Source organism: Oryzias latipes, chromosome 2, assembly GCF_002234675.1.
Source record: "Oryzias latipes chromosome 2, ASM223467v1".
NCBI classification, from domain to species: domain Eukaryota; kingdom Metazoa; phylum Chordata; class Actinopteri; order Beloniformes; family Adrianichthyidae; genus Oryzias; species Oryzias latipes.
In genome coordinates this window covers 652,537-669,180 of record NC_019860.2, presented here as the reverse complement: position 1 = coordinate 669,180, position 16,644 = coordinate 652,537, and the positions used below count along the sequence as shown (strand labels likewise).

The following is a 16,644-nucleotide window of genomic DNA, read 5'->3' as shown; positions in this document are numbered from 1 at the left end:
AACCTGGTCTGGAGCAGGTTTAGTTGAAGGTTAGTTTGTTGTCAGAGAGGTGCAGCAGCATGGCGTGTCCATTTGAAGATGATTTAGTGGATGAAGAAGCTCAGATAATACTTTTTCTACCGTGAGAGGGTGATAAGACCACATATGGATGTTTAAAGAGAAACTTTTTTATTTTGATCTAACTTTATTATTTGCTTCAGTTAAGATAAATCATTTTTTTAAGTCAGTTTATAAATAACACGTAGTAATCAGACATTTATTTTACTTTCATTCAAATGAATTCAATTAAGTAGGTGGAACTTTGGTGCTGCTGGTAGATCGGCACCGCAAGGGATTGTGGGATACCATTCCTTTTGCCTGTCTGGACGGATTTGGGTTCAAGTGTGGGTTTTTGACCAAATGTGTTTAGTTGTTTAGCTGTTTTACTGTGTTTTGCCGAGTTATTTTGTTCTATGCTTAAGTCTGCACCACGAGTGAAAGGGAGAGAGAGGATGATGAGTTTATATAAATTCAAATTCAAATTAATTTTATTTATAAAGCACCTTTCATATCAAACAGACAGCTCAAGGTGCTTTCCATAAAAAACAAACAAGAATACAATAAAAACAAACCCCACACATGTAATAAACAAATAAGCCCCTCATAATAAAACACACAAAAAAAAGCACAAGTAAAAGAGAAATGACAGAGCTTAAGAAAAGAGAACCCAGAAAGCTCCGTCCGCCCTGTCCTCCTGTTGGCCGGGGTGTCGGCATCTATGCAACACAAACACAACTCATCCCCAGCACCCCCCACCCCAGAGACCCCCAACCCCCAGGCCCGGCAGCCCGGGAAGTTGGAACAAGAGATGCCAGAGGACAAGCATGGCCAGAATCTCTTGGAGCCCGAACACTAACACCCCGGCCAAGGGTGAGAAAACACTCATAAACAGTCTAAAATGTAAAAGTAATAAAATAAGAAAGTTAAAATATAAAAACAGGTAAAATATGCAAATATTAATTAAAATAAAATAAGATAAGATGATTTAGTGCCTAAAAAAGTCTAAAATATAAATTAGAATAAGTTAAAATATAAAAATACTAAAAGACATTAAACAAATACCGTAAATTCCGGACTACAAAGCGCACCCGATTATTAGCCGCACCCACCCATTTTCACGTGTTTAACTAATTTTATACATACACAAGCCGCGTCGGGGTACAAGCCGCATGAATTAGGCAACATTGTCATCCTGACGGATCACTTCCTGACTCAGAGTATAAGTGTGATTTATTAGCACACAGTGGGTGGAGTCATTTTTGCCTCAGGCTCATGTACTTGAGTTTATCTGCATCTGCCAAACAGTATGCACCTCTATTCTGTTCACAAGTTCCTCAGTTATGGTTTTTATTTTTATTATTTTTTTTAACTTATTGACAATCTAGGTATCACACATAAAATTACAAACAGTAACCATATAATCAACATTACATCCCTCAGTTATGATGAGGAAATTTACATCCCCGATCCCCCATTTCCCATGAGTCTTAGGGGCTAAAGGCGGGGCCAACTCCCGGCTCGCCATTCTGTTGTACGTGTTTAAGAATGAGCAGCAGTGCATGGAGGGGTGAACGGGTAAAGCTCTCCTTCCGCTTGTGTCGCAGCAGCGTTATGGGAGTAACAGGGCTGGTTAAAAAACACACTAGTAAAATAAAGCAGCGACGACTGAAAAGCGCGCGCCTCAGCGCGATACGCGCGCCTCCTCGCGGCGCGTGGGTCAGAAGTTTCCTTCCACAACAAACACTTGCTCCGCGGACGCCTCGAGTAAGCCCTGGCTGCAGCCTGCAGAATGGCTCGACGCCTCCGCGCTCCAGCGCGCTCCTTGTCTCCCCTTCCTATCTACTCCGACAGCTCTGGCCAGCGCGGCTACAGGGAGGAGCGCTTCGTCCCCATTGCGCCGGTGGACGGAGCAAATCGTGTCTGTGCAGAGCAATCAGACTTATTACTGTACGTTTTGTGTATGAGGGGCGGATGCGTTGTTACGTGTGGGAGCCTTCAGACTGCCATCGGCCCCGCAGCTCACACGACACGCAGTCTCCAGCTCACACGGAGGCTGTGAGCGTTTCAATGCAAATCTCTGCTCAGTCCTTAGAAACCGTTAACACGACCACGTCAATTTGTGTTTCCAGTCGTGTCCCGACAAAATAAAGGCTGATATTATTGCCACATATTTACGTGCAGCCAGCCGAGTCACTATGACTCAGAGGTAAATGCACTCCTGAGCATGCGCTGTTCTCTCCGTCACGCAGCTGACCGGCTTTTCCAAACCCGTTGGTGATTTTTTCACGCTGCTTTTAACGATTGCTTTTAACTTGAAAGCTTCATCATATTGTAGCGGCGATCACGTGCACGTTGGGTCTAATGGCACCAAAGGATTCTGGGATGCGGCTGGACATGCGTGTTTCGTTTTGTTGAACCATGACTGAAGTGTCTAAGACCTGAAGTCAGGTCCATGCTGTTTGGCTGCTTAGAGGTGTGTTGAAAAACAAATGACTTGTGTTTGATGTTAGAGAATTCAAACCATTCACTGTGTCCAAAAATACGTACACGGCGGCCGCCAATAAAATCCAATAATTAGCCGCGTCACTGAATAAGCCGCAGGACTGTAAGCGCAGGAAAAAAGTAGCGGCTTGTAGTCCGGAAATTACGGTAAATATTTGATAAAATAGCATATAAAATATAAGAGTAAAGATACCACACATAAGATCTAATTAAAAGCTAAGTTGAATAGATGAGTCTTTAGTTTCTTTTTAAAAACCTCAACAGAGGATGAGGTCTTCACATCCTCAGGCAGGCTGTTCCACAGACGAGGTCCGTAGTGTCTAAACGAGGCCTCGCCATGGATTTTTGTCTTGACTCTAGGGACCCTCAGCAGGCCCGCGCCTGAGGATCTAAGGGCTCTGGGAGGTTCATAATCTAAAAGCAAATCTGATATAAAAGAAGGACCAAGACCATGGACAGTCTTAAAAACTATTAAAAGAATCTTAAAATCAATCCTCAAGCCGATAGGGAGCCAGTGCAAAGATTTTAAGATGGGTGTAATGTGCTCCCTCTTCCTGGTTCTCGTTAAAAGGCGAGCAGCTGAGTTCTGGACTAGCTGCAGGCGATTCAGAGTGGTTTTCTTTACCCCAGAAATGAGGCCATTACAGTAATCTAATCTCGATGAAATAAAAGCATGAATTAAGATTTCAGCACTGGCTCTCGAGAGAAAGGGTCTCACTCAGCCGATATTTCTGAGATGGTAAATTGCAGTCTTGGTTACTTGATTGACTTGTTTTTCAAAGCTAAGATCTGCATCTAAAATCACACCGAGGTTCCTTACTGTATCACATATTTTCATAAAGTGGGTTGACAGATAAAATTGGACCCTATCTCTCTCAGCTTCAGAACCGATAACCAAGACTTCAGTCTTGTCCTGATTGAGCTGCAAAAAGTTCTCTCCCATCCACATTTTAATATCTAAAATCGCACCCCTACGGTGTAGTGTGTAATGGTAAATTCAGAGATATGGTATGGTATTTTTTTTTTATCCTTTGAGTTTCATTATTTTTATTGTTATAAAAAAGAGTATATCTGCAGGCTCAAATTTAGAAATATGAGAGTTCAAGAATTATATTTAATTAAGATGGAAAATAGATTAATTGAATAGTAGTAATATGACATTTAGTTAGATAAATATGTAAATTTGAGATGTATTAACATTATTGAGTTTTATAGACGTAAGAAATTAAGCACTTAAATTATTTTTATCAGACACTTTGGTTAGCTCACTTTGATCTCTTTCATGTGGGACTTTGTCTTGAAGCGGATCAAACTGAAGGTGGGACTCCCAAAGCAAAGGTTCTGGGATGTTTGCTTCAGCTCTTTTTGTTTCTTTGCTTTGGTTGCAGAGACTTGGAGCACTCTCTCCATGCAGATCAGCAGCTTCTATCTTCTATCCCGAAATGAATCTGATGCCTCAGGCGTAAGATGCGCTTCTTTTTTCTTTTTCTCTTCAGGTCTCTGGTAGACTCCCTGAAGTTTTTCCCCATCACGGCAGGATGCGCCCCCCCTTCCTTTGGTCCTCTTTATCAAATCAGTCCCCGGTACCGTCAGTCACATGACTTACAGCTGACGTGTCCTTAATACAAAAACAACAACACATTTCTGAATGACATTTTTTCCTGAGGAAATAGGGCTTTTCAGTGTTATGGGAAACAAATGTTTTTTGACACAGAATTTATCATAATGTCAATTCCTTTATTTAAAAACTTTTGTGGCTACAAGTGGACTTTTAGTGTGTGGTTGCAGACCTTTAAAGAGGATCAAACATCTGTTCCCTTTCTACCATTCCAAACCTGGATCTCCACCCTCATAGCCCGAGAAGCTCATAGAGAAAGACATGCTGGGACCCTACTTAGAATGAGGAGGAAGGCATCGATTGTCAAGGGAATAATTCTTGCCCAAAAGGTCAAGTGCATCGTCTGCAAAAAGGCAAAAGCGAGAACCTGTCAGCAAATAATGGGGGACTTACCCGAAGAGAGATGAAGTCCTGCTGTACCAAAAAGGAAGTAACCATGGGGCATAGTTTCTGCTGCATGTGCAATCGAGCCATCCACGTTGAACTTGTAAACACGCTATCTACAGAGAGCTTCCTGCTCTTCCTGCAGAGGTTCACTGCCGTCCAAGGCCACCTCCAAAAAATCTGGTCTGACCCAGGCACGAACTTTATTGGATCAAAGCCTACACTAAAGGACAGGTATAGTTTCCTTAGAGAGCAAGACAAGACTAGAAGAATATGCCACCAGAAATGGGCCCCATGGACATGGGAGATCCACCCAGCCAATTCACCTCACAGAAATGGGGTAGCTGAAGCCGCTGTGAGAGTCGACAAAAGATTTCTGTTGAGTTGTCACAAGATAGGTTTTACTTTCAGCGAGTTCCTGACTACACTTCAGCCAGCTGCCAACCTCAGCAACGAAAGAATCATCAATGCCCGAATTCAGAGTCAAGAAGACCGCATAAAATCCATCAGTCCAAACACCTTGCTGCTTGGTAGAGCCTCATCGGTTGGAGACTTACAGTCCTTCGATTACATCACCTACCCCCTGAAGAGACTGGAAGAAATTCAAATCCAAGTCAACTACTTCTAGAAGTCCTGGATTCAATTCGCTGGTCCGAATCTATTCGTTCGTAGTAAGTGGCATTCTGCTGAAAGAAACCTCACTGTTGGAGATGTTGTTTGACTCTGTGACCAGAACGCATTATGAGGACAGTTCAAGCTTCCAAGGGTGGTTGGTGTGAATGCTTGTGAGAGAGGTGTTGTCAAAGATGTCTACGTGAAGGTCTCCCCAGGTTAAGGTAATTTGAGTGTGGTGAGGTCTCCAAAGCCGTTTTCTGTCACTGGAGGTTCTGAGTTGTCCAAGAGCTGCCAGGGCACCATCCTGCATCGAGACGTCTGATGCCTCATTGTCCTCTTGCCGATGGAGGATGAAGTCCAGAGAGACCAGCTCGCCTGAGGAGGTATTTTAGTGTATTGCCATAAGATGGAGTGGGAGGTGTCATGCTGATCAGCAGAGGTGTGGTTGTCTTGCTGTCTCCTGAAGTGCACAGGTAAAATGCACAGCGGTTACAGTTGAATTCAATTGAGGCAATCAGCACCTAAACTGGGGACAGTTTAAAAGGCGCTTTGCCGTGTCATTTAACACAACTGAGCTGGAGGACAGCAGCTAATCTATGAACTTGAACTCAAACTACTGCATGCGTGGAACTTGATCTTAAAGGGCTACTGGTAAGATCAATGCTGGACTTTTACTGCTTGTCTTATTGTTGTATTGGGATAAAAGAAAGAAAAATTAATCAATGTTGTTCCTAAAAATGTGTGTATTGAAAATAATATACATACCTGTTAGCCTAAAATAAGAATATAATTATTTGTAAAAAATCTACCTAAAAGTAAAGGTAAATTGTATTTGTTAAAAGCTTCCCAAAATGTTACCCAGAGTTACTTGGTTGACAAATTGTTGGTTTAATTTTCACCTTAACTTACTCACCTGGTTTACCTTATGTTTGATAATTTATATACTTACATGTTTTATTTATTGCTCTGTTTCTGCTTGTTTAAAGTTTTTTTTTACCTGCTATCAATTGCTATCATAAGGCAGGTCAGAGCGGGGGTAGAACAGGTTAAGAAGATGAATGGAAGAAGGCCGGTCCGCTGTAGGAATATTCAATATTGTACTCCTTTTATTATTAGTCTGAACTATCTTTTATTTTGAAAAATCATCGGATCGAGTGCTAAATCAATCAATATAAATCAATCAATAATAAATATCGATATTTATTCAGCGGACCGGCCTTCTTCCATTCATTTTCTTGACCCGTTCTATCCCCGCTATAACCTGCGTGGGGCTCTTTGATCCTTGTGCTGCACTTGTGCCAGAGCACCCCGACTATCGTGTCAACCTGCTGCTATGATGACCATATTTTGCGCTCTCTGTGTATAAAACACTGAAGGGGCGCGAGAAAAAACGACTCTCAGCTGCAGAGGATGTGAACAGGTGAATAGGTGGAGAGGCGGGGGAGGGGCTTTGGCTTCAAACTCTTTTAGAGAGATGGAAACACGGGTGTCAGATATAAACGCAGCTTTCACTTTGAGAGTTGAAGCAGAGACTTTCTCTGGGATGATTTAATGGACTCAAACATGGAAAGATGATTACCATGCAGAACTCTTCATAATAATAAACCCGATCTCTCCACACTCTCTGTGTCTATCAAGCATTGATATACCCCTTGTGCTGTCCTAGGCACTTTGACATTAGTGGTGGGTCATCTAGACCCACTAGACAGTGCACTGAACTTTTTTCTTCAATGATTTGTGATCTTCACTGGTGTCCATGGATTAAATGAAATTGTTCCACCTGTATCCACCTTTGTCATGGTAAGGAGAACACGTCAATGGAAGGGGGGGGGGGGGGGTCATCAGGACCCCATAGGATAGCACAAGGGTTAAACAGACACTGCTCCATGTAGCGATCAGACCATACCGTTAGCTGGTAGCTCCTCCAACACGCAGCCGCAGTGTCAGGCTTTAAAGAACACAATTTCTAAGAGGCGGGGCGGCACACCCCCAACAACAAGTTAGATGACAGAGCCCGGTCCATTAAGCATCTCTACCGTTCACGGAGCTTCAGTACATAGAGCTCCAACAGCCACGCTGCCTAACTTAGTCCGCTATTATATATTCATGAGCGGAAAAAAAACATCAAACCAACCCTAAAACAGCCCAAATTATGCATACCCGCCCAAAGCCATTTTTACCCCCAAATTTAGAACCAAAACCGCCCAATTGGACGGAAAACCACCCAATCTGGCAACACTGCTGCTAGCTTCTCCTGTAGAAAAAACGTGCTCCCTCCACAGCTCACTGTGACGTTACTTTCTGTTAGGTAGTTAGCCGCTCAGCCCAGTGGAAATTTCAGAATAAAAGCACTTCCATTGCACCTTTACTTCCGTTGTGAGTTAATGTGTTGTGTTTTAAGTTTTGTGTTGTGAGTTAAACTGTTGTGTTGTGAGTTATTGTGTTGTGTGTTAATGTGTTGTGTTGTGAGTTAATGTACTGTGTTGTGTGTTAATGTCTGGTGTTGTGAGTTAATGTATTGTGTTGTGTGTTAATGTCTGGTGTTGTGAGTTAATGTGTTGTATTCTGGACCTTCTGGGCCACCATATCATTTGCATCAGCAACAATAATAAAACTGGTCAATAAAAACTTGAAAGAGTGCAACCCTGGGTCCAGTCTTGTCCCTTTGCAAGTGTGGGAGGAGCACATGGAGTTCATAGATAAGCTGCCGTCCTCCAGCTCAGTTTGTAACACTCAGTATTAAATTAGATTAAGTAAAAATATTTATATATTTGCAGACACCACAGTCATTGGCCTCATCCTAATGGTGATGAGACTGCATATAGAGGAGAAGTGGCGCGGCTAGTCCTCTGGAGCAGCCAGAACCACCTGGCAGAACCTACTTAAAACAGTGGAGATGACAGTGGACTTCAGGAGGAACCCCCCTACCACTCTCCTTCCCACTCACAATTCTCAACAGCACTGTCCCCTCAATAGATTCACACAGGTTCCTGGAGTCCACCATCTCACGGGACCTTAAGTGGACCGCTCACATTGACTTGCTCCGGAAAAAGGCTCAGCAGAGGTTGTACTTCCTGCGACAACTCAAGAAGTTCAACCTGCCTCAGGAGCTGCTGACCATCTTCTACACGGCAATAATCCAGTCTGTCCTGACCACATCCATCACGGTCTGGTTTGGTTCAGCTACCAGACACGACAGAAACAGACTTCAGAGAATTATTAGATCTGCTGAGAGAATTATTGGTTCCAGCCTTCCCCCCCATTCAGGACCTGTACCGATCCAGAGCCAGGAAGCGGGCTGGCAGGATCGTAAAAGACCCCTCGCATCCTGGTCACTGCCTTTTCAGCCTCCTCCCGTCAGGGTGGCGCTTTAGGACAATGCGCACCAAAACCACTCGCCACAAAAACAGCTTCTTCCCCCGAGCTGTCACTCTTTTGAACTCCTGACTCTGGACCACTCAAGGACACTGAACAACCACAGAAACTGTCAAACTGGAACTACTGCTGCTGCATTTTTGACTTTATTTTATTTTATTTCTTTATTTAGTTATGTCTATTTATTCACACAGCTACCTTATATCTACCTTCTTTGTATTATTTATCCTTTGGTTTGTCTTAACCCTCACACTTTCTATACCTTGCTAGTTTGCATGAGAGTGCAAGTAACTGAAGACAAATTCCCTGTACATGCGCTGTACTTGGTCATTAAAGCTGATTCTGATATTCAGGGTTCTCCTTTGTTTATCATATGTGCTTCTTTCTTTTTCTCCATTTACACTAAACAACTCCAACACAACACAATGATGTCTTTCAGTTACCTTGTTATTTTGAAATATACACATATATTTACAAAATCATCACCCTTAATTGTTAAAGTCTGTCAGCGGCCGCATCGCAAATAAATTATTTGCTGCATCGCAAATAAATACAGTTCCAATGCAGTATTCTTTATTAACAAATAACAGTAACAACTACATACTACCTATCTAACTAATGAACTAACTATGTAGGTGTTGTAGAATGACTGTGTGTGTGTGTCAGCGCGCTGCATGTGTAGGAGGAAGGAGGGCATACAAGTGTGTTGGGGGTGCGTGTTGATTCTTCTGCTCTCTAGCTGTACGCGAGTTTCACCTGTGCTCTCTGGTACAGACGTCTTCTCAGAATATTATATATTGCCCAGTAATAAACAGACTGCAGACACTGCCTGACAACCATGAAGAACACGGGGCTGGAGGCTTCGCCTTACAGACACTTAACGTTGTGCTGCACAAAATAGTTCCCAAACAAAACATGTAGTGATATTCATCGCACTCTTACATTTATCGTCACACCCCTATATCTGAGTCTGCTAAAAAGCACCACAACAGCAACATGGCTCAGAGTTTCGGTTCGGTATCCATCCCATGTAAAAACTAAGTATCACATATCTCATATCAACAAGACAAGCTGCCTCTAGCTGAAGTCTTCCTGTTTTGTGTGGTGAGGCTCCGTGTTCTCTGCTACCAACTAGCTGTTGGATGTTGAAGTGGAAAACAAGAGTCAGATGCTGAAGCACGCTCATAAATAATTAAATAAATATCGCCCTGACCGCATTTTGAAATGATACAATTATCGGCAAATGAACTATCACAATATAGTGCAAAATCGATTTTTTCTAACACCCCTAGTAAATAGAGAAAAAGAAACGAGTACATATGACTAAGAAAATAGGGGATCCCTGATAAATTGTTTTGTAAGTACTCTCATTTAATGCTGAGTGTTACAAATTGTGAGGCGGCGAAAGGCTTTTTAAACTGTCCCCACTTTAAGTGCTGATCACCTCAATTGAGATCAACTGTAACCGGGGCGCTGAATTTTTCCTGTACGCTCCAGGACACAGCGAGACAACCACACCTCTGCTGAAGAGCGTGACACCGCCCACTCCATCTTGTGGCACTGCCCTGAAAGATTGTACCTCCTAAGGCAAGCTGATCTACCTGTACTTGATCCTCCACCGCCAAGAGGACGACGAGGCGTCAGACGTCTCGATGCAGGATGGTGCCCTGGCAGCTCTTGGATGACTCAGAACCTCCAGCAACAGAAACGGGCTTTGGAGACCTCACCACACTGAAAGCACCATAACTTGGGGAGACCTTCACGTAGACATCTCGAACAACATCTCTCTCATGAGGATTCACACCAACCACCCTTGGCAGCTTGAACTGTCCTCATAATGCGTTCTGGTCACAGAGCCAAACGACATCTCCAACAGTGAGGTTTCTTTCAGCAGAATGCCACTTACTACAAACGCAGTAAAGTCAGAAGCCTTTGTTTGATTTTAAATGCAGATCTTACCTTTGAAGCACACACAAACAAAGTTAAAAAGACTGCCTTAACGTCTTAGAAATATTTCCAGAGTGAGACCCTTTTTCTCCAAAGCCAGTGGTGAAATGTTAATTCATGCTTTTCTATCATCTAGAATAGGCTATTGAAATTTCGGGTTTTAAGAAAAATACCATTGGCTGCAGCTTGTACAAAACTCGGCTGAAGGCATTTTAACTAGAACCAGAAAGAAGGAGCCCATTACTCTGATTTTGAAATCTTTGCACAGAATCGCAGTCAGTTTAAGGTCAATTTAAAGTTTTTTTTTTAATAGTTACAGGAGTTACAAAAAAGATACAAAAGTTGGACTGGCCCCTCATATTTATCAGGTTCACTTTTAGTTTATGACCCTTCCAGACCCTCAAATCCACAGGTGCAGGTCTGCTGGTGGTCCCAAAGGTAAGAACTAACACCCACTGTGAGGCTTGATTTCAGCACTGTGGGCCTCGATTGTGGAAGAGCCTGAGGATGTGAGGGATTCATCCAATGTGGAGGTTTGAGGAGAAAAAAATTTAAAAGCCTGTAAAGCTTTCACATAGTTTTTACTTGTTCACATGTTTTCATTTGATTTTATAAATCTTATTAATAATTAATTTGATATCTTTTGATTGTACTGGTGGGATGTGTACAAGTTTATGTCTTTATTTATTTATTTTTTATTATTATCATTAGTATTGTTTTGACTATGTTTACTATTTTAACTACTATTTTTTTAAATCTAACTAATATCTATTTTATTATGGGAAGCACTGCTCTGTAGCAGGAAATGTGCGGTTTAAATAAAGTTGAATTGAGTGGCCCTCCTAACCTGAAGGGGGCAGCACTTCCGTTAGTGGTTTCTTTCTCCCTTGACGAACACAAAGCAGCATCAACTTCCGGTCAACAGTTAGCTCGCTGTCCGTTCAACATTTCTGCTCAGGGATTTACTGCACATTTCGCTGAGTTAGTAAGTTCTCTTTTAAAAGTTTTAAGCGTTATCATTTTGTGTCCGTGCTTGCACTCAAATATGTAAACATGATGTGACTATTATGACGAGCTATCAGGAAAGCGATAAATAAACTAGGATAACAACATGCTAACATGTGTTTTGTGCTTGTATGCATCCTCCTCGTGAAGCTAACCTAATCAATACAACTTCTTCTTGTGACTAGTAACCCTTTTGTGAAGAGAAGCGTTTTATATAATTCAAGTGAGTAAACTGAATAGAACAAACTTCCTGTACTCATGTATTTTATGTAGTAAGTTACCGGGTTACGCTGTGATGTCGGCGAGCTCCAAGAGGAGACGAGCCTCCTCTCCCTGCAGCAGCAGCGCTGCCAGCGGAGGCGCGGATTTGGACGATGCCTCGACTCCTGGGAGAAAAAGAAAGAGAACTTCAAATATTCCTCCCCCTGTGGATACAGTAAGAACATCTTCAACAGCTTTTGTTTGTCTTTTTATTGTATATATAAAAGTTTTTAGAGTTCTGCAAGTGCTACGGAATGCATGAAAGTACATTTAAGGGCTGAATTCTAATAATTGTGTTTTTCTTACAGATTGCTGTATGTCACGAACTGTTCCACGCTGTCAGGGACTATAAGGATGACCAGGGGGGGAGGCAGCTTTGTGAGGTTTTCCTTCGGGTACCAAAGAGGAGGTATGGTGACTGATTATCCCTGATTGTCAATGTTTTTGCAACACAATTTAGAAATGGCTACCAACATCCTGCTGAGAACTAAGGATTATTTTGATTGTCAACCAATCTTTTTACACTTTTTTAAGTTGTTTTTTTGTGTGTGTGGAGTTCTTCCTTTCTGTGAAGAAGGTCAAGCAGGATGTCATTTTAGTTAGCATTACTATTGTGTCGTATGACTTCTTTTTGATTCATGTTTATCACACAATCACCGGTATGAAGCCCTTTGAGAGGATTGTTGTTGTATTATTGGGCTGTAGAAATAAAATGGAATTGAATCTAACCTCATCTGCACTTACATCACATCGCCTGATTTTAAAGAATTAGTGTAATAAAATAAAAAGTTTGCCAACTTCAAATAACAACAAAAACACAACAGATTGTCTCATACAAATATGATCAATTACAAGAAAACCATAAATAACAAACAACAATAACTTAAAGTGAAACAAAGAAGCTTCATGGTGAACCAAAGCCAAACTAAACAAAACTCATTTAAAAATCCAAAAACCAGGGAAAACAATGACAAAGCTCTAACCCCCCTAGACTAACATAAACAGGAGAAAACACGGGCAAAGAAAAGGGCAGCCCCCCCCAGCTTTACTTAAACATAACTGCACCAAACAAAAGACTACACAGAGTGGGCCTGAACACAAAACTACAAGGAACTACACAGTGCAACACAAACTACACATCAGGTGGAGTAGAGCACCAAGCTGCAGTGGGGGCAGTTGGAGCAGAGCTCCCCCCTCGCAGGCCGGAGGTCCACATGGTGCTTTTAACAGCAGGTTTTACTTGCTGCTTTAGAAATATGTTATTTTTAAAGGCGTTCTTTCTCTTGGATAAGAGGGGGGGGGGGGCGTCTTCAACTGAAACACCTAAAAAGACCCTTTTCCAAGTCATATTCTGCTTCATTTCCATCCAGTTGTGTTGTTTTTCTGTGTATTTCAGTCTTCTTTAGCAGCAGTATCAGCAGTGTTTGTGTTTCATACTGAGTCATTCAGTGACTCCTCTTCTTCTTTGGTTTTATTGGTTTAGGAATCAGCCTGATTATTATGAAGCAGTTTCCCAGCCCATCGACATGACAAAAATCCAGAACAAGCTCAAGTCTGAGGAGTATAACGATGTGGAGCAGCTGACTGCCGATTTCCAACTGATGTTCAACAATGCCAGATCCTTCTACAAAGTATACAAATGACATTTATTCTTTGTACTTGCTGCATTTTTCTATTTCAAGTGTGTGTTTCCAGCTAATCTTGGTCGTGTACTCTTTCACTCATCCTTTCTAAATCTGATTTAGCCTGACAGTGAGGAGTACCAAGCAGCATGTAAGCTGTGGGACGTGTATCTGCAATCAAAGAATGAGTTTGTGCAGCCTGGAGATGGAGAGGATGAAGATGAGGATGATATAGAGGAGAATCCATGGCTATCTGCTGAAGAAGAGGCAAGTTCTCTGTGGTTCTCTTTTTTTCAATCTAAAGATGAACTTTGAAATTCTTTGCTGAGAGACATTCTGACGATCTGTTTTAGACCCCAGGCAGCAGTCTGAAGGAGGTTCTTGAGCAGCTTTTGGAGGCGATCGTGTTCCACACCGATTCCTCGGGGCGATGTGTCAGCGAGTTTTTCCAGAAACTGCCTTCGAAAGTGGTATGTTTTTATAATTGTATATTTCTTTGCAACAGCAGAGCTGGAAGTGTTGTCCAGAAAAGAAAATTAGCGATTTTTTACATTCCAAATTTAGTTTTTGATTTTAATTATTTCCTCCCTGCTTTTACTTTTTCTAACAAAAATGACAAGTGATGGAATATGTTTAACAAAAACTCTTTTATTGCAACATCTCCTTTGGAAATGGTCTCTTATACAAAGTCAATTCAAATACAAACTGTAAAAATGTTTGCAGACCAAACAGCTTTAGAAATAAGGGGAAAAAATGGTTGTCCAGAGGCAACCTGGTAAGTAAACTTGGTTGTCCTCCCCAATTTTTGGTTGTCCTTGGATACAAATATTCAACAACAACGAAACCCACTCAGATGTCAGTACTTACATCTTTATTTCTTCTATACATCTAATATCAACTGCCTCTTATGATGGACATTTAAAAAACTCTTTAAATATTAAAAACAAACATTTTACTAAATATCGAAGCATCTGGTTACACAAAGTATTGCCAAACTAAATTTTTTTGTGTGTTTTTGGAGACCTCTAGTGGTAGCACCAGGTAGTGTTGTTCAACACATATTTAAATACAGGTAATCTGTATTGAAAAGTACAGATGTAGAAACAGAAAGGATTAGCTAGCATGCACGCACTTCGTTTGTCAGTGGAAAGAATTTGCTGCATACGTCTCAATTCAGAGGTTGCCAAATACTAACCATTGAAACTGGAAAAAATGTGGAAAAATACCAAAATGTTGAATAAAAGACCAGGTTGTCACACCATCAGGTTCATTTTGGTTGTCCTCCGTGAAATCTGGTTGTCTCGGACAACCGGATAACCGCTTATGTCAAACGCTACAAAGCAGCAAATGTTTTGGGAGCTACCGCTAGCTTGAGCATCTCATAAAGAGAAATACTAGAACGACTCGGCAGAACATTTCTGGGAGCAGCTGCCTTGAAACGGACTTAGCTGCATTTGGTTTGATGCCCCAAGTTTGAAGTCACAACCAGAGACCAAAATCTCATTTTTTACTCACCAGACGAGATGACTGGCATCATCATGAAAAGATCAGATAAAAACAACCGTTTTTTCTAAGGAATTGCCGTATTGATTTCTAACCAGTCTTTGCTTCTGCTTTTGGGATTTTCATGCCGTCTATGAAAAATTGGATTTTCCATCCTAAATGAGTTGTTTGTGTTTTCCTGCTGAAAAACGTCCCCATGTGAAGAGGGCTTTGGGTCTGTAGTCTGAACCAGCTGGAAAGATTCAAACCTGCTGAGATAACAAAGAGACATTTACTGAAGGGGGCAGTACTTTTTCCTAATTTTGCCTCCAGTTGATTCATTTTTACATGAAATCCCAACAAAAACAGTCTAAAAACAGGACCATGCTTTGGATTCTGACGATGACAGTATAGATGCAGCGTTTTCAGCTGAACCCTGCCTCTGTAATGTAACAAAGACACGTCTTTTACAGGTTATGTGAAAGTTCTATAATTTTAATTTGTTGCATATATCTGCCACGTCGTACAGTCTGCTCCGTGAAAACTATATATGACTTCAAACCGGTCCATATTTACTTTTTTGTCGTACTGCATTATGGTATTGATAAAAGGTTTGTGGTAAAAAAAATTTGAATTGCTAAGATGAGCACTCTGGACCTATTGTTTTGGCCTTTTGATTCGATTTGAAGCTCATTGAATTGCTCCATAATCCCACTTGTTAGTGTAAAGTAAGGCTGGAAGTCTGTTATAATAGGAAAATTTCATAAAGTTTATTCTTTTGCAACAATTTGATGTATAGCTGTGTCACAATGTTCATGCATTCATTCGCCAGAGAACATGCCCACTCCTCACAGAAAGGTCCCCTGTTTTTAGGACTTGAACCAGGGGCTTTCTTTCTGTGAGGCAAGAGTGCATACCACTGCACCACTAAGCAGCCTGTGTCACAGTGTCCTGAACCCTCGTAATTGCTTATTTTAATTCATTTCATGTGTGCTTTGTAGGCTTTTGAAAGGAATTATAGGTCAAAAATAATTGCCATCAAAAATGGATCAATTACATGAATTTATTATAGGTCACAAGAAATTAATAGCACAAATAAATGAATAACATGACAGCACTTAAAAAATAGACACATTCCTAGATATGCGCTGTTGGAAAAACGAGGGAGTTTTTTTCTAGTATAGGTTGTTCTTTAGCTTTTAAAAAAAATGAGGCAGATGTGGCGGCAGTGGCTCAGGTGGTAGAGCAGGTCGCCCAATGACCGAAGGGTCGGCGGTTCGACCCCCAGCCAGCTGTTGTTGTGTCCTTGGGCAAGACACTTCGACCTCCTTGCCTCCAGTGTGGCTGAGGCTACATCAGTAGCTACTATCACTAAGAATGAATAATGGACACACTGTAAGCGCTTTGAGCAACAAGAAAAGGCGCAGATAGATCTAAGCCATTATTATTATTATTGTATTATTATTATTATTATTAGGTGTGCATACAAGATTTTTCTTCCCACTATTGAAGGACTAAAGTACAGTCCCTCTTTACACCTGATTTGCTTCGCTGTAGTTCATGATTGGTAGAATGGTGAACTTCTTTTATGTGGGTTTATCTAGTGACTTTTCACTATTGTTCTTTATTTGTTGCTTTGTCTTTTTTGAATCTAGCAATACCCAGACTACTACGCTATTATAAAGGAGCCAATAGATCTGAGAATGATTGCTCAGAGAATACAGGTACTTTTGCTATTTGTGGTTTTGCATCTTTCAGAGAACAGTAGAATTGTCGACTCCTAACTAGTGAATT

At 41.4% G+C, this 16,644-nt stretch overlaps 1 protein-coding gene across 2 annotated transcripts in view; it reads left to right on the top strand.

Moving 5' to 3' along the window:
* Window positions 1–11,758: 11,758 nt before the first annotated feature.
* Window positions 11,759–16,644, top strand: part of LOC101169930 — an 83,172-nt gene continuing 78,286 nt past the window's right edge. For both annotated transcript variants that reach the window (XM_023963860.1, XM_023963854.1), the window contains exons 1-6: window positions 11,759–11,921; window positions 12,055–12,155; window positions 13,230–13,377; window positions 13,492–13,635; window positions 13,722–13,838; window positions 16,506–16,574. In XM_023963860.1, coding sequence (XP_023819628.1) covers window positions 11,781–11,921; window positions 12,055–12,155; window positions 13,230–13,377; window positions 13,492–13,635; window positions 13,722–13,838; window positions 16,506–16,574 — 720 coding nt within the window. In that variant the 5' untranslated portion in view covers window positions 11,759–11,780. The remainder of the gene's footprint in view (window positions 11,922–12,054; window positions 12,156–13,229; window positions 13,378–13,491; window positions 13,636–13,721; window positions 13,839–16,505; window positions 16,575–16,644) is intronic.